The sequence below is a fragment of the Pantherophis guttatus genome, chromosome 7 (genome assembly GCF_059756535.1).
Source record: "Pantherophis guttatus breed Tessera chromosome 7, ASM5975653v1, whole genome shotgun sequence".
Classification (NCBI taxonomy): domain Eukaryota; kingdom Metazoa; phylum Chordata; class Lepidosauria; order Squamata; family Colubridae; genus Pantherophis; species Pantherophis guttatus.
In genome coordinates, this window is record NC_142069.1 from 77,950,772 (window position 1) to 77,968,971 (window position 18,200).

The window sequence follows — 18,200 nt, forward strand, 5'->3', positions numbered from 1 at the left end:
TTTTTATGCAGGGATTCCCCTCAGACCTGAACATCATCATCATCATCATCATCATCATCATCATCATCATTATTATTATTATTATTATTATTATTATTATTATTATTTATTTATTTATTTATTTATTTATTTATTAAATTTGTATACCGCCCTACTCCCGAAGGACTCAGGGCAGTGAACAGCCAAAAGATAAAATACATATAATACAAATGTTAAAAAACCATTAAAATACAATTAAATAATTATTTCAAGGGTCCTCCCAATATAAAAAGGCAAAGAAAGGCTGCCTTAACAACTACTTCATAATAGAAGCTGAAGATTTCTACCTATCTCTCAAGATTTTTTACCAACACCCAAGCTAGACTATCACTCTGAAGTTTTTTAAAAAAATTTTTAAAAATCATCCAGGCTCAGTTCATCTCTCAATGTATTCTACCACTAAGGGTAAAATTGACGAAGCATTCACCCAGGGAACAACAAAGTTACAGCACATCAGTTTATGTTAACTGCGTGCGAGACATTTTTCATTTATGTTCAAAAAAGGATATGATTTAAATCTACCTGCTCGCCACCAGTTAAAGTTACCAAAAATAGAAGCTTCATTTCAGCCAGCAAGACAAATGATATATTCCATGTGCCATTTGTTTTGTCAGGGAACGAAAACAAATCTTTAATTTTCCATGATAAAATGTGCTACCAAGGCTGAGCTGTGTTCAAAGCTCTTTATCCTTTTCTCATCCATTTCTAGTTTTTCTTTTCTTCCTCAGCAAGATTTTTAAAAGGTAACTTGTCGAAAAAAACCTGTAAAACCAATCAAACTTTTACTATTCCGTGTTGCCTAATCCTTCATAAGAAAATATTGCAAATATCTTAATGCAGTAGTAAGGGCTAGGTTAGAACACACCTTCAAATACACTGTTGGAAAACTGGGTAGTACACAATTTTATTTTGTGCTAATCCTTTTTTCTTTTATTTATTTTTCAACAAGTGCTTACGTTTCAGATTTCACGGCTGACATCTTTATTTCTTCTACAAACAATATAGTACAATGCATAATTATGGTGCATATTCTAAATTTCCCATGTCCGACTGGGCAATGTGTAAATGGGTCAGGAGTTAGTGGACTGAAAGGGTTTTTAGCTTGATATGTGAACCGTGAGCTTCTCAACTTTGATAACTCAAAGAAGCATCTGGAGATCAGGTTTTGTTACAACTTGTATGAATACATCAAATGCATCTAGTTTACCAGTAAAAACATTCGTTGGCCAAATCTACAACTGTCTATGTTATAAATCTCTGAGGAAGGTGGGCAGTTGAAATATAAATAGCTAAACGTCAAAGTCTCAGGTCAGTTCTGGTGGTGTCACTCTGAGGAGTGTATTTACCCAATTTAAATGTCTTTAATTTGTTTGGGGAGCAAATTTGACATAACCCCAAGGAAGCAGTAGGACAGAACATTTTCTACATTTTTAAAGTGTAATCACATGCATAGATCTATAAAATAAAAATAAAAAAAGCTGCAAGATTTGGAACAAAATGCTCCATGTTCAAAGATTAAAGCTGTCAGGCTTTCCCAACCTAGCATTAGCACAATAAATGTATTGATCGTGCACCTTCCAGAATTTCCAGCCAACATGACCACTGCAGTTGCTATTTCAAAGACAAACAGAGGGCACCAAATTGAGAAAATCTAGATTAGGGCAATTCAGATCCAAGATTAAGGAAGAAATCTTCCAAATATGATCTTGGGCTTATTCCATTGGAGCACTATAGATATCAATCTGGTGCAACCTGCATTTTCTAGCCTACTAATAACAAGAAACCAGCTGTGAGTGATGTTCAGAAAGCTTGGGAAGAAGTAGACTCCCATGACCACCTGAAGAAAAATAACATCAATTTTCCAGAAAAAAAGGGCATTTTTAATTCAAAGGTGCAACAAAAAAATCAATCATAAGAAGAGGCTTCCCCAAAGGAAAAAATATAACGGAATGAGTTATGATCTAGTAACATGGCCATGCTATGCAGGTTATGTTTGGTTGAAACAAGAAGGTAGAACAACTGCAATAAGACTATAGAAAAAATAAAATTAGGGTTACAGCAAAGCGGAATTTATCTGTGTTGGGTGCATCTGATCAAAGAAGAGACGATAACCTCAAGATACAAAGTTTGGCCAAGGGTAGGAGAACTCGAACAACAGAGTGAGATGGAAGAAACTTAACAGTACCTATGAAAACAAATGACTAGTACATACCATGGTTATAAATATGGCTATTGGAGATGCTACAAAGAAGTAGAATTATCCTCCTGGAGAACTCAGATTAACTCTCAATTAAAAAAATTAATTAATTAAATTAAAATGTTTTTAAAAACTCACATGGAAAAAGTCTCTGTTTGGAGCAACAGAGTATGAGTTCTGTGAGACTTTCATTAGACTGAAATGAGATGAAAGCAGGGAATCGGTACAGAATTATCTTAAAGTTCCCATTTTTTTCATTGCCAAAAATTCTATTGATAATTTGTTGCAATTTTTTAAAAAAATTTTGATTTATATGCCGCCCTTCTCCGGAGACTCAGGGCGGCTTAAAATGCGTTAAGCAATAGCCTTCATTCTTTTGTATATTTATACAAAGTCAGCTTATTGCCCCCCACAACTGGGTCCTCAATTTACCTACCTTAGAAAGGATGGAAGGCTGAGCCAACCTTCAATTTTACTCACTGCTCTGTGTTTCCCAGAAAATAACTGAGACTTTGAGTCAAAGAATCATGGTGGCATGCAAAGCAGGGAAAGGGCCTCAGAATTCTGCAATTTTAAATTTTAATATTTACATTTGACAATCATTAATTACTGGCAGCAGAGCACTTTAAAAAGCTGCATCATTCTGCTTCGTGTAATAAAATTGTGCTTCAAATCAAATCAGAGATTCCAAAATACATTTAATGCTGGCATAACGAGAGGGAAAAAATTAAAATAAAATTTCTTTCGGTAACAAACTGCTGTCGTTCTAATGCGGTCATATTTCTTTGGTTGCCATTCTGCAAATGATGCCATCCAGCAGGGTGCCTATTTTTTCTTCTTGTGGAGTGAGTTTATATACCTGCAAAGATAATAGAATGGTGACTTTCTCAAGGGACAGCATGATTCTACAAAGTATTTATTTCTGTTTGTTTAAAATGGTTTGAAGAGGGTCATCTGCTCAACGCCTGGAGAGCAGATACCACTGGCAGTTTTACATTTCAGAGTTGCCCTGAAAGGGGCCACGGAGGCACAGAATAAAAGAAAATATCTCAAGAAACCTCTTCTGAAAATGTAGAAGTGCAGAAAGAAGCCAGAAACTCAGTTGTATACTAATATGATCTTCCTCTGAATTTCAGTAGCACAGGAGACATGACACTTAACAGCTTACAAGTTGCTTACCCCTAAGTTTATAGGTTGTGTTATGACATTTACATTTTTTATTAGTTACATCAGTCTTCCTCGTTCTGCTACTTTCCAAATATGTAGCTGGAAGTTAGGAAAAGGCTTGACTATATTGACATTTAGATTTCCAGGCAACTGAAACCAATTCAGTTTTTTTGGGGGGAGAGGTAAGATACGTAAGCGAAAGATTAAGCAAACACCCTTTTTATATGTTTGCAATCTTATACATCCGTATATGAGAGAAAACTACCCTAACCTTGATGATAATAGTCAAGTGATCACCTGCTACACTGCATTGAAACTTCAATGTTTTAATTTATTAAAATACTTGTTTATTATCTCTTCTTACTCAGAGAAGCTGAAACAAACCTTCTTAATTTTTTGTATGTCACTTATTTCAGAGAGATCTGCTATGGAAACTTGCTGGCCGTCTACTTGACTTATTAGATCGTTCACGTTCGCAGTTTTCTCTTCGTGTTCAATCAAAACTATGAGTACTGCAGAGTCGCTATCAGAAATGCCGAATTTTTTGAAGGCATCTGTAATCTAACATTAAAGGAAAATATAGTCTTGTATTAGTCATAGTCATTAGTACCTGACAATCTAGACGCTATTCCAAAAATAACCTTCCCATTTAGAAGATCCAATGATCTACATATTATTTTCACTTAACTGAGAATAAGGTATTTAATATTTCCTTCTTTCAGCTCAATACTTGCAGTCAATATTGAAAAGCTGATTTAGAGCATAGTACAGATTAAGAATGGTTAACATTGGGGGATATGTTTTAGCAACAGCAATAGCACTTAGACTTATATAGCGCTTCATAGTGCTTTATAGCACTCTCTAAGCAGTTTACAGAGTCAGCATTTTGCCCCCAATAATCTGGGTCCCCATTTTACCGACCTCAGAAGGATGGAAGCCTTGAGCTGATCAGGACTGAACTCCTGGCAATGGGCAGAGTCAGCCTGCAAGAGCCTTGGTGGCACAGCAGATTAAAGTGCTGATAAGTAGCACCAGCTGTCTGCAATTATTGCAAGTTCAAATCTCACCAGGCTCAAGGTTGACTCAGCCTTCCATCCTTTCGAGGTAGGTAAAATGAGGACCCGGATTGTGGGGGCAATAAACTGACTTTGTATAAAAAAGAACACTGCTTAGAGGGGCACGAAAGCCCTACTAAGCAGGTATATACGAAAGTATGAAGGCTATTGCTTAACGCATTGTAAGCCGCCCTGAGTCTCCAGAAAAGGGTGGCATATAAATTGAACTAATAAAATAATACTGCATTCTAACCACTGCACCAACATGGCTCTTCTGTTTTGATTATGCTTTGGTCTCCAGTAAAATGGGAAGCTGCAGCTGGAGGCTAGCAAAAACAAAACAAAACAAATCCCAATAGTAGGTGAAGCTTCTTGTATTATTATACTACTTTTTCCTCTTCCTTTCTCACTATAATTCAACTTTTTTTCCCCTCTTTTTCTCCTGACAGTATACCAACCCACAAAGCGGAAGAAAAATGATAGTCCAAAGAATAAAGGAATATGTCTGTAGAGTGTGAAGCTGCATGAAACAAATCAGAGGGACTACAGTATCTCAGTCCCAGTTATAACTTTCTCACATTATTGTTCGGTGAAAGGTTGAATATGATTTCAGCATTAAGTGTTCTTGTCTTCATTTTGCCAATTTTGTAAAGATGAACAGCTTTATTTGCAGCTACTAGTATCTGAAAAGGATCAACAACCTGCCAGAGAAAATATAATGAAGTTTTCAACTGCTGTAACAGTTCTAGAACAACAACTTGCATTTTTTAGTCTAATAAAATGATACTTTAGGAAAGCAATCCTCTACTTTATGGCTATGGAATGGAATAGTAATGGAACAGTACATTTAGGCTAACTCTGTATTTATATTAAAATTTAAACTATGCATCACATTTCTACCCATGGAAAGATAAGACACCTATCTCTTAATATTTATAATTTAGCTTTCAGGAAAATAATAATGCTATTCTGTTTAAAAGAACTTCAACAAAACACTTTTCACAGAAATAGAGTCAAGAAGGAAAATAAAATCACTAGAAACCATGTTCCAGAAGTTTGAGCAGGCAATTTAAACATTCAGGTGAAAATTATTTATTTCCTTAAAAGTTTCTACTCACTGGATTTTTTTTTTTTACAGACAGTATGTGACTTAGTGAATTCTGAACGTTACTAAATACGTAAAGTGGAGACAAGTTGCTTACCATTGAAGGATTAATTAATGCTCCATCAATAGCACCTTCCATTGCTTTCCCCCGCAAAATAGCAGCATTTTTCACACCATTAAATAGGATAAGAGTCACAAGGCAGTCAGGAAACAATTCTAACCGATGTGTTAAACATTCCATCTTCTACCAAAACAGTAAGCTCCTTCTGAATTAATCAAACCTGAAACATGTGTAAACATTTGAAAGTTACATTTGGAAACTGTTTAGATTTAATCTTCTATATTTGGAAAACAGAGACGTAATGAAGTTTAAAGATTAATTCTGTGAGATGACTAGAAGGGATCAAGTCTATCCTGGATTGCTATGAAGCGCGGCTAGTGATCTATCCGATGTTAACATCTGGAAAATTAAACTGAGTGGGTTTGTGTTTCAGAATTGATTAGGTTTTATGAAACGTGATCTTACACTAATTACCTGTTCTCCAACAAGCCTTGGCTTTTACATTGGAACAGCTTCCAGAATATTTTTTTCTACAGAGAAAAGATCATTGCTGTTCTCCTGAATTTTTTTCTCAGCCTTTTTGCCCCAAGTAAGAAAATTGTGCCAATATGGGTAGGATTATCAACATTTTTTTAAAAATGTGAACTTACAGTTAATTAATTTTCACAGCTGCCTGAGTATCCAGAGTTCATTTGTAGCGACCGTGTAAAAATTCTTTGCTCCCATGCACATATAGGATACCTCAAAGTTCTTATTAGCTCTTCTTCAAGGTCTTTCACACAAAATGACAATAGATCACACTCAACATTGTAATTAATTATAAGATGCACCTTTATAAAAATAGCTTTTCAAGCTCTTCGTTCCGACTTACACAAAGTGTGTTCTCATAGCAGAGACAAAGTAAGTTAAAGCTGTTTTTTTAATGTGCTCTTTACATTTTCATTTGACAAAAAACTGGTTTAGTCATAACATTCGATACCGATCCTGCTAATTTTTAGTTAACTATTTTTTTCAGGAGAATACCTACTGTATATCTTTCTATATCACGGGTGTCAAACTTGCCATGTCACATTGATGTCACGTGATGTATCGTGACATTTTTTGCCTTCGCGGAGCAGGGGTGGGCGTGGCCTGCGCATGACACATCCAGTCTGCGGGCCACTAGTTTGACACCCCTGTTCTATATCTATCCCATGGTTTCTTAATGACGCATTGTCCCATCTAAATTCAAGAAATCTTCCCTCAAGATTAATTCTAAAATATTAAGTTTAAAAATTGTTTTGTTGATGATGCTTGCTAAAAGAAAGGGAGGGAAAGAGGGAAGGAATGAAGGAAGGGAGGAAGGAAAAAAGGAAGGAAGGAAGGAAGTTCTAAAATTAGGTGAGGGTTAGGGTTATGGTAATATTTATATTGTGATAATTTAAAAAAAATAAGTCAGTAGAAAAGAAAAACAAAATTTAACATGGATAAAGGAAATTCACATTAACCTTTGCTAAAATACGACCACAATTGAGTCCAAAATTTATGTTGTTTAAGTGAGTTTTGCTCCACTTTACCTTTCTAGCTAGTTGCTAAGTGAATTTATTTATTTATTATATTTATATGCCGCCCTTCTCCCGTAGGACTCGGGGCGGCTCACAGAATAAAATCATTGTAGTTGTTAAGTTAGTAACAGGGTTATTAAGCGAATCTGGCTTCCCCATTGACTTTGCTTGTCAGAAGGTTGCAAAAACTGTTCACATGACCCCAAGACATACTGCAACCATCAGGGAGGCTGCAACAGTTGTGTGAAAAATGGCACTTTTTTCAGTGCCATTGTAACTTTGAATGGTCACTAAACAAATTGCTGTAAATCGAGGACTACCTGTATAAGTAATATAGTATAGTTAGAATTATGATATATTATTTGTACTATTATGTAAATAAAATACCACATTATTAATCATAATGCAATAATTAAATTATATTTTTATATTATACAATCATTAAATTATATTTAAGGCTATAATTGAACTATATAATTAATATTCATTATTTATAATTCTATAATAATTACCACTACATTAATTAACACATCTATTGATTAATGCATGTTATTTATTAATGCATAATAGAGCCAGTTTGGTCTACTGGTTATTAATTCATAAATGATCTAAATAGGATGATAGAGCAGGAACTCATCAGATTTGCAGATGACATCAATTTGGGGAGAATTGCTAACCCTTTGGAAGATAGACTCAAGATTCAGAATGACTTTGACAGACTTGAGTCAACATTGGGCCCAGAGAAGAGGGGGTCAAGCTGTTTTCCAAAGCACCTGAAGGCCAGACAAGGAATAATGGATGGAAACTGACCAAGGAAAGATTCAAGCTAGAAATGAGGAGGAACTTTCTGACAGTGAGAGCAATCAACCCGCGGAACAGAAGCTGCCTTCAGAAGTTGTGGGAGCTTTATCACTGGAAGCTTTCAAGAAAAGACTGGACTGCCATCTGTCAGAAATGATGTAGGGTCTCCTGCTTGGGCAGGGGGTTGGACTAGATGACCTACAAGGTCCCTTCCAACTCTGTTAATCTGTTAAAGTAGTGAGAAAAGTAGGAAACTGTATTTAGGCAGAAAAAAAGAAATGTACAGGTATAAAACAGCTTGCCTTCAGGAGTTGTGGGTGCTCCCTTGCTGGAGGTTTTCAAGAATAGTCTGGGCAACAATTTGTTAAGGATGATACATATGTCTCCTGCCTTAAGCAGGGGGTTGAACTAGAAGACCTTCTGATATCCCTTCCAGGTCTATGACTCTATTAAGGGGCTGGCCTAGGAATCAGAAGACCTTGAATTATATTCCTATTTTAGGCATAAAAAGCCAGTTGGTTGATTTTGGACCAGTCATTCTCCCTCAGCCCAGCCTACCTCAGAGGATTGTTGTGGTGGGGAAAACAGGAGGACACAGGATTGTTGTGGTGGGGAAAACAGGAGGAGGACACAGTATAATTTAGGTTCTCCACCTTGAGTTGGTGGGATAAAAATGAAATAAAGAGTGCAGAGAAGAACAACAAAGATGATTAGGGGACTAGAGGCTAAAGCATATGAAGAACGGTGCCAGGAACTGGGTATGTCTAATTTAATGAAAAGAAGGACTAGGGGAGACATGATAGCAGTGTTCCAATTTCTCAGGGGCTACCACAAAGAAGAGGCAGTCAAGCTATTCTCCAAAGCACCTGAGGGTAGAACAAGAAGCAACGGGTGGAAACTAATTAAGGAGAGAAGCAACTTAGAACTAAGGAGAAATTTCCTGACAGTTAGAACAATTAATCAGTGGAACAACTTGCCTGCAGAAGTTGTGAATGCTCCAACACTGGAAGTTTTTAAGAAGATGTTGGATAACCATTTGTCTGAGATGAAATAGGGTTTCCTACCTAAGCAAGGGGTTGGACTGGAAGACCTCCAAGGTCCCTTCCTATTATACTATACTATACTGTACTATACTATACTATACATTATAACTATAACTATGTAAACTATACTATACCTTTACTATTACTATACTATAAACTATAACTATATTATAACTATATCTATACTATAACTACACTATACTATAACTTTACTATTACTATACTATACTTACTATACCCTATACTATGCACTATACTATACTAATGTAAATGAAGCGAGCTCTGATAGATGACCACTGGATAACTTTCTATTCACTCTATTCTAAAAAGCAATGCATCCAGTTGGAAAAAGTACAAACTCAGCCAAAATCCTTTTGGTTCCTCTAGGACAGTGGTCACCAACCTTTTTATCGCCGCGGCCCGCTGAGCGCGCGCAGGGGTGGGGGCACGGCCCAGGAGCTTTTGCGTACGGCCCATTGCGCACGGCCCAGGAGCCTTTGCGCTGCAGCGTTCATGTCCCCCGGCCGCTGCGCGGCCCGGTGCCAGGTACTCCACGGCCCGGCACCGGTCCATGGACCGGGGGTTGGGGACCACTGCTCTAGGAGGCCTCTAAGTTGTCAGAAGAAAGGAACATTCTAATGACATACAGCTTAAAGGTTGGTTAGGTCAAGGGGATCCACATGAGTTAAAAGTTGTCTATCGTCAGAAGATGATTTGAGTCTATGCTTCAGTAATCTACAAAAAGAATTATAACTGTTTTGCAAAGAAACTCAGTAATTAGGAAATGTCAATTAAAAATGACAAATGTATATGATCACATAAACTGCTGAGTTAACCGAATCCTTTGTCTAGAAGGGTATAAAACCATTGTACCTAATTTCTGTCTTTGTTCAACGCTTCATGTACAGAGCTTTGAACCTATTGCGCAATATACAATTTGTCTCTGATTAACCCAAAAGTTGTGTTTGTCTTATTAAATCCACAACAATACTAACTATACTATAACTTTACTATTACTATACTATACACTATACTATACTAACTATAACTACTATTACTATACTATACACTACACCACACTATACACTATTCTATTCTATATAAAAAAGATAAATTATATAAATGCAGTAATTTTAATTATTTATTATTATTTGAACTTCACTCCTTCTAAGGTAATCTACAGAAGGAGGAGGAACAACGCTGCACTCATCCCACCTTTCCCTAACCCGTTTGCTCTTTTTCTTTTTCTTTCTTTTTTTTTTAAAAAGGCCACGGTAGGCATTGGATCCTTTCTTAAAGGGCATTTTTATACTGGTTTTTTTTTTCCTCCTACGGTGCTCTCCAGGCAACATTGCAACCCCCCCCCCCCACCCATCCACCCCAAACCCATCACAGCCCCTGAACACCTTGAGCACCAACAAAGAAGCATGCAGAAAAAAATTCACTCCTTAAGAAAGAGAAAAGGAGAATTTTTGCACCAGGGCTGTAAAGTAGGCCGGCACTACACCACACCCCCCGCCCTGTTTTGCTATCCCGGGGTTAGGAGGCCGCAGCCGGGCGAGGCCCACAAACCTGCATGCGGGGTCAAGAGCAGCGGCCCGCCGAGGCTCCTCCTTCCCTCCAGCCGACCCGTTTCCCGCCGGGAAGGCCTCTCCGGCGTAGAAACCTCCCCTCGTTCCCCGTTGCCGGTCTCCTTCCGCCCAGGGTGCCTGGGCCAAAGCGGACGGGAGCCGCCGCGCCATGGAGCGCTCCGAGGCTTCCTGCTTCTCGGCGGCCTTGAGCTGCACCTTCCTCGCCTCCTGCCTGCTTTTCTCCGCGTTCAACCGGCAGCAGCGGGAGGCCTACATGGACGAGGCCTTCCACGTCCCGCAGGCGCAAGCTTATTGCGCGGGGCGATTCCAGCAGGTAGGCGGGCGGGCGGGCCAGCGGATCTCCGGACGCAGCACCGTTGCAAAGTGTGGAGCTTTGCAGGCTCCATAGGCAGCTCCTTGGGGTTGCCTTCTTAATTAATATCCCGCAAAATAGACCTTCCCTCCCTCCCTTTTTTCCTATCACTTCTCCATCCTCGCTTACACGAAGCACAGGACCAGCCTCTTGCCTTCAGATTCTTTTGGACTACAAATCCCATCCTCTTCCCTCACCATTGCCTTTGCCTGGAAGGGGCTGATGGAAGTTGACGTTCTTCAAATCTGAAGGGCCCGTTTGGTTGGAGGGAGGAGAGGACAATCTCCTCCCTTTTTTTCCCAATAGACCAGGGTTCCCCCCAAGTGGTCAATATCCATCCATCCGCTATTTTGTTGTTACTGTGTTTAGTACTATGAGTTTAGAATAGAATAGAATAGAATAGAATAGAATAGAATAGAATAGAATAGAATAGAATTTTTTTATTGGCCAAGTGTGATTGGACACACAAGGAATTTGTCTTTGGTGCATATGCTCTCAATGTACATAAAAGATACATTCATCAAGAATCATAAGGTACAACACTTAAATGATAGCCATAGGTTACAAATAAGCAATCAGGAAACAATATCAATATAAATCGTAAGGATACAAGCAACAACAAAGTAAAGTAATATTTTATTAAATTATGTTAATAATTTAACATAAATTGTTAAATTTACTGGATAATAAATTTAACATAAATGTAATTTAACAAATTGTTAAATTTACTGGATAATAAATTTAACATAGATGTAATTTAACATAAATTGTTAAATTTACTGGGCATACATTGTTTCAATTTCTGCCATCAATATAGGGCACTGCACACCAAAACAATTAGACACAAGGACAGTTTTTCCCCGAATGCCATCACTCTGCTTAACAACTAATTTCCACAACATTGTCAAATAATTTGTTAAATCTGTATTACTATCATTCTTCTCTTCCTTCTTAGTATCTATCCCTTCCCACTTATTACTATAACCATGTTGCTTGTATCTTTCAATTTATGTTGTTTTTATTTGTTTCCTAGTACAATTTGATTGCTTATTAGTAACCTATGATTATCACTAAGTGTTGTATTTATGATTCTTGATGAATGTATTTTTTTTTCTTTTTATGTACACTGAGAGCATATGCACCAAAGACAAATTCCTTGTGTGTCCAATCACACTTGGCCAATAAAGAATTCTATCTATCTAAAATAAATGTTTGGAGAATTTGGGGAAATGCAAGGAGCTGAAATATGTTTCTTGTTTCGTGTTTTGCCTACATAGAAATTGTCCGTTTGTAATATTCTTTTTCATTTTATTTTTTTCTGATAGTGGGATCCAATGATCACCACATTGCCCGGTTTGTACTTGCTGTCAGTTGGAATCCTGAAGCCCATAGGCTGGCTCTTTGGCTGGTCTGAAAGCATCCTCTGCTCTACAGGAATCCTCCGATTCATTAACCTGCTTTTCAGCATTGGAAACTTCTATTTATTATATTTGCTCTTCTGCAGGATACACCATAAAAAGGTACATGCTGTATATTGTATCTAAGATAGTTTCGCTTTACATGATAGTTTTTAAAATATTAATATTATGCATATTCCAATATAATATTTTAAAATTAATATGTAGATGTAAAGATTAGATGTTGAAAGATGATTTTATTACGTATACTTAAATATTACTATTGTTATTAGTATTGTGTATTAAAATATTGTATAATTAAATGAAGGATTATATATACGGCGGAGCAAATACTAACTTGTCAATAACTTCAATTTTAATATTGATAATATTATATTACTGAATATTATAAATGTAACTAATATTATCAATATTATCATTATTATATGTATCAAAATTAACGATACCCAGATGCCACGCTGTTCATGTATTCAATACTTATGTATATTTAAAAATAAAATTATATAAAAATATTTAAAATATCTAAAACACTTTCACTCTACATAAAGCAACACTAATATTTGACAAAATTCTGAAGTCTTCTTGGATGAAACCTTTTTGCACACATTCCAAATACATGTTCTTAATTGTTATGCCTGCAACTATCTTGTTACCAGCTTTATTTTACAGGTAGTCCTCAATTTATGACCGCCGTTCAGCCCAAAATTTATTTTGTTAAGTGAGAAATTTGTTAAGTGAGTTTTGCCCCATTTTACGACTTTTCTTGCCACATTTGTTAAGTGAATCACTGAAGTTGTTAAAGGAGTAACACCGTTGTTAAGTGAATCTGGCTTCCCCACTGTCTCTGCTTGTCAGAAAGTTGCAAAAGGTGATCACATGACCCTGGGACACTGCAACCGTCATAAATATGAACCAGCTGCCAAGCATCCAAATGTAAATCGCGTGACCCTGAGGATGCTGCAAAAGTCATCAGTGTGAAAAATGGTCATGTCACTTTTTTGTCACTGCCATTTTTGTCAGTGCCATTGTCACTTCGAATGGTCACTAAATGAACTGTTGTTAGTCAAGGACTACCAGTATTGAAATGAAATAAGCTATTCTTATTTCCCTCTCCCAGGGTATCTCATCTTTGTGGTTTTAGTTGTCTTATTTCATTTTTTTTTTTAAAATTTGATTTATATGCCTCCCTTCTCTGGAGACTCAGGGCGGCTTACAGTGCGTTAAGCAATAGCCTTCATACTTTTGTATATTTATACAAAGTCAGCTTATTGCCCCCACAAACTGGGTCCTCAATTTATCTACCTTAGAAAGGATGGAAGGCTGAGTCAACCTTGAGCCTGGTGAGATTCGAACTTACAGTAATTGCAGACAGCTGGTGTTAATCACAATGCTATCAGTCTGCTGAGCCACCAGGCCCATTTAGAATCTAAAATCAGTTTAATCTTATTAATAATTATCTTATTTATCAATTAATAATTGATTAAACTTGTATCTGGTTAGCATTTTTTTCTGTCAAGTCTTATGATCAGTGGTGGAATTAAAAAATTTTTACTACCGGTTCTGTGGGCGTGGCATGGCTTGGTAGGCATGGCGTGGTGGGCGTGGCAGGGGAAGGATACTGTAAAATCTCCATTCCTTCCCCACTCCAGGGGAAGGTTACTGCAAAATCCCCATTTCCTCCCAATCAACTGGGACTTGGGAGGCAGAGAATAGATGGGGGCGAGGCCAGTCAGAGGTGGCATTTACCGGTTCTCAGAACTACTCAAAATTTCCGCTACCGGTTCTCCAGAACTGGTCAGAACCTCCTGAATACCACCTCTGCTTATGATCTTATCTTATGAAGGGGAAGTGAGTTTTTAAAAGACATTGTTGACATTTCATTTTGGGATAGTGATAGTAGTGATGAGAATTTGCACTGAGACGCAGAACCTGAAAGCCAAATTGGACAAAAAATAGACATGCTTCTCTCTTCCTCTACTTTGCTTTACATATACATACAATATACACTTTCTTTTGCTCCTGGTGCTTCTGCATCTTTTATTATTACCTACCAACTTTATTTCCATTCCTTAATATTAAAAAAAAATTACAAATAATCAAATACAGGTAGTCCTCCACTTACAACCACAACTGAGCCCAAGATTTCTGTTATGTGAGACATGTGTTAAGTGAGTTTTGCCCTGTTTAACGACCTTTCTTGCCTCAGTTGTTAAGTGAATCATTGTAGTTGATAAGTTAATAACCCGGTTGTTAAGTGAATCTGACTTCTCCTTTGACTTTGCTTGTCAGAAGGTCGCAAAAGGGGATCACATGACCTTGGGAGACAGCAACAGTCATAAGTGTGAACCAGTTGCCAGGCATCTGAATTTTAGTCACATAATGGGAATGCTACAAAGGTTATAAGTGAAAAATGGTCATAAGTCTCTTTTTTCAGTGGCACTGAAACTTTGAATGGTCACTAAATGAACTGTTGTAAGTTGAGGACTACCTGTAACAGGTGTGTTAGTGAAATGTTTTATTTTAAATATGTGTTTGGTGCATGTGTATGCTAATTATTAAATCTGCAAATTGTAACCTTACCTTGTAAAAGAAACGTTTTGTATCTAAAAGGAGCAAAATCGCTTCTTCTAAAGTGATGTCAATGTGTGAATCATAGAAGCAAATTCGACTCTGCAAATAATGTTTTTGCTCATGGGCAAACATAATCAGTTACTGAAATGCAGCAATATGATTATTCAAAATTCCATTAATTGGACAACACTTTTTTTTTAGGAGCTGAACTTTAACGGGGTGTGCTATGGTTTAATGCTCATATTTTTATCTTAAGTTATTTCCATTTCAAGTTCCTAGTGAATTTGCCCATGTTGTTTTTAATTTTTATTAGACACAATCGCCCTGATTCTTTTTTCTTGTTTTCCCCCCCTATCTTTTAGGCTGCCTCTGGATTCCAGAGAATCCTGTCAACCTTGACACTAGCAATATTTCCACCTCTTTATTTTTTTACATTCCTTTATTATACTGACACGGGGTCCACGTTTTTTACCCTCTTCGCCTATTTAATGTGTCTCTATGGCAATCATAAAACCTCAGCATGCCTTGGATTTTGTGGGGTTATGTTTCGCCAGACGAATATTGTATGGACTGTCTTCTGTGGCGGAAGTGTTGTTGCAGAAAAACTAAGTGAAGGCTGGAAAGTGGAATTACTGAAAAGCAAAGAGAAGAAAAACTTACCAACACAAAACATCTTTTCAGAGTCAATCAGGATTGTTCGATTTCTCCTTGGGTACTTTATGTCACTTAAAAACTTCAGCAATCTGATTCTCTTGATATGGCCATACATTACTGTGATAGTGTTATTTGCTACTTTCATTGTCCTTAATGGCGGCATCGTTCTTGGGGACAGGAGCAGCCATGAAGCCTGCCTGCACTTCCCTCAGCTATTTTATTTTTTTTCTTTTAGTCTTTTTTTTTCCTTCCCTCTTCTAGTGACACCCGGTAAATTTATCAATTTTCTCCATTCTGTGAGGATCTATTTTCTGCGATACAGTGTCCTCACAATTGTTTCTTTATTCCTCATCTGGAAATTTACTTACGCCCATAAGTATTTGCTTGCAGATAACAGACATTATACATTTTATGTTTGGAGAAAAATCTTTCAAAGACATGAGCTTGTCAAGTACTTATTAGTTCCAGTTTATATATTTGCTGGCTGGAGTTTCACAGATGCACTGAAGTCAAAATCTGTTTTCTGGAACTTAGTATATTTTGTATGTCTCTTTGCAGTCACAGTTCCACAAAAGCTTCTAGAATTCCGTTACTTTATTTTGCCATATATTATATACAGGCTTAATATTCCTATGCCATCACTTTTGAAACTTTTCTTAGAGTTGATTATATATAGTTTGGTGAATGCAATAACTTTCTATCTCTTTTTGAACAAACCGTTTCACTGGCCAAATAGTGAGGAAATCCAGAGATTTATGTGGTAACATTTTGGTTCCTAAAACCTGTTCTAGAGCTTTTTGTTACAAATAAGAGGTTACCATTTTAAAACTTCATCAAGGAAAATGAAGTATTCTGGATGTTTTTGTATTGGAAGAAATGTGAAATGTGTAGGGTTTTTGGATTGTTTTTATATAAGGGCACCATCAGTAATTCTTAAAAGATCAGGGAAATTATTTTACCCATATTCCCAAAATAATGTGAATGTAATGGACATTTTGATTATACTACAGAAATCATAAACCTTGACTGTTTTCATTGTATTTCTGTACACATGTATCAAGTAATTGAAAATAAGTTTGATTTGATGCCATTCAATTATTATACTGTCTTTTTACCGATTTTGGGTAATATTGTTTTGTGCTTCTGTGACATTTAATTTTTTTATAATATTTGGGGTCCAGGGATACAGGTAAAAAGTCACACAATTATCAGTTTATTGCAACTAATGTGCTTCAGTTTAAGGCTGAAATCTTGAATATTTTCCTGGCAGGAAACTTTCAATCAGTGGGGCTATGTAGAAATAGATAGGATTATAATGTGAGCAAGGAACAAATTGATTATGAGCTAAAGAACCATACTTAAATCACATATCATGGGCAAATATTGTATAATATACTTGATTTGTTAATCACTGAAAGAACTTCTAGATACCACAGGTTGCTATATTGAGGACATAAATAAATTTGTAGCCTCAGCATAAATCATAAGTCTTTACAGGGCCTGTTGTTATTATTAACCAAATATCAGTTCTCAATGATATAAGATGACAGTTCTGCTGATTGATTTTGTTATCAACGTAATGTCAAACTATGGCAGTTAAAATGTGTTTTTTTTAATAAAACCTGAGATTTTTTCATTCTGCATGCTAAATGCCAAAAAATAAAAACCAAATCAGTGTTCCTTATATTTAAGGGCCATGATACTTGAGGTGAAGCATGCTTATGTGAAAACAAATATTTAGAACTGTACTCAATAAGAATTCTTAGCAATGAATAAGGTAAAATAAATATAGTTTTTCATCACAAACCAAATATTAACACAATTGTGTTAATAAGCAATAAATGATAGACTTTGTTTTAGCTTTTTTGTCTCTGTGAAATATGTTCAAGAGTGCTCTTCCAGTTGTAACGGATTCCTCCCTCTTCATAGATATACAAAGTAAAATTAGAAAATTTTGCAAATTAGAAAATGTATCTTTAAGGAACCTTCATATGATTCTTAATTGGAAGTGTAGACATGGTTATCGTGATTTAATTTCTCACATGAGGAAAAGGCTCCCACTGAAAATTATTTGTACAGTATCTTAGCTTTTGCAGATTGTTCTTTTGATTTCAAAGTTACCAATTTTAAAGTGCATGTCAGTAGATTTGTCACCCTATGCATCTTTAAAAATTGTACAAATAGCACTTGGCTTTGGTAGACTTTGTGTGGAGAATAATCACAAACATCACACTTGCTCACAAAGTTAAAAGAGAAATTTTAATTTCCTGTGAAACATGAAGAAGAAAAAGTTGACAATTGGCTCTTCATTTAATTTTATATTTTTTGGAATTATTATTGTCCCTATTTTCCAATATTTTATCCTTATGATTATCATGGCTTTTTTTTTAGAATAATATTTAATTTAGTCAAAAAAAGTTAAAATACAAAACGCCAAAATATTTTAAAAAACAACAAAAAAAACATTTTTAAAAAGTGTCTTAAAAAGAGATTAACACATATACACATAACATCTTCCCTAGTTGAATGCTGATCAATATAATACAACCATGTTAATTTCCCATCCCTTACAAAACAGGCCAAAATAATTTTAAACTACTT

General features: G+C 36.3%; 2 protein-coding genes across 4 annotated transcripts; one reads left to right on the top strand and one right to left on the bottom strand.

Annotated features, from left to right (window-relative positions):
• Positions 1–941: 941 nt before the first annotated feature.
• On the bottom strand, positions 942–11,259 carry TPRKB (TP53RK binding protein). Of its 3 annotated transcripts, none has more exons than XM_034442065.3 (6): positions 11,086–11,259; positions 6,275–6,396; positions 5,661–5,844; positions 5,037–5,159; positions 3,788–3,964; positions 942–3,095 (listed from the first exon to the last, which is right to left on the bottom strand). In XM_034442065.3, exons 3-6 carry the CDS (start codon positions 5,802–5,804, stop codon positions 3,012–3,014), a joined length of 528 nt encoding a protein of 175 aa, XP_034297956.2. In that variant the 5' UTR covers positions 5,805–5,844; positions 6,275–6,396; positions 11,086–11,259; the 3' UTR covers positions 942–3,011. The 3 variants fall into 3 exon arrangements, with proteins under 3 accessions (XP_034297956.2, XP_034297955.2, XP_087730400.1); XM_034442064.2 differs by lacking the exon at positions 11,086–11,259 and adding an exon at positions 10,585–10,840; XM_087874274.1 differs by lacking the exons at positions 6,275–6,396; positions 11,086–11,259 and adding an exon at positions 10,585–10,663.
• On the top strand, positions 10,753–17,458 carry ALG10 (ALG10 alpha-1,2-glucosyltransferase). Its single transcript, XM_034442063.3, has 3 exons — positions 10,753–10,917; positions 12,282–12,476; positions 15,308–17,458. Exons 1-3 carry the CDS (start codon positions 10,753–10,755, stop codon positions 16,361–16,363), a joined length of 1,416 nt encoding a protein of 471 aa, XP_034297954.1. The 3' UTR covers positions 16,364–17,458.
• The last annotated feature ends 742 nt before the right edge of the window (positions 17,459–18,200 follow it).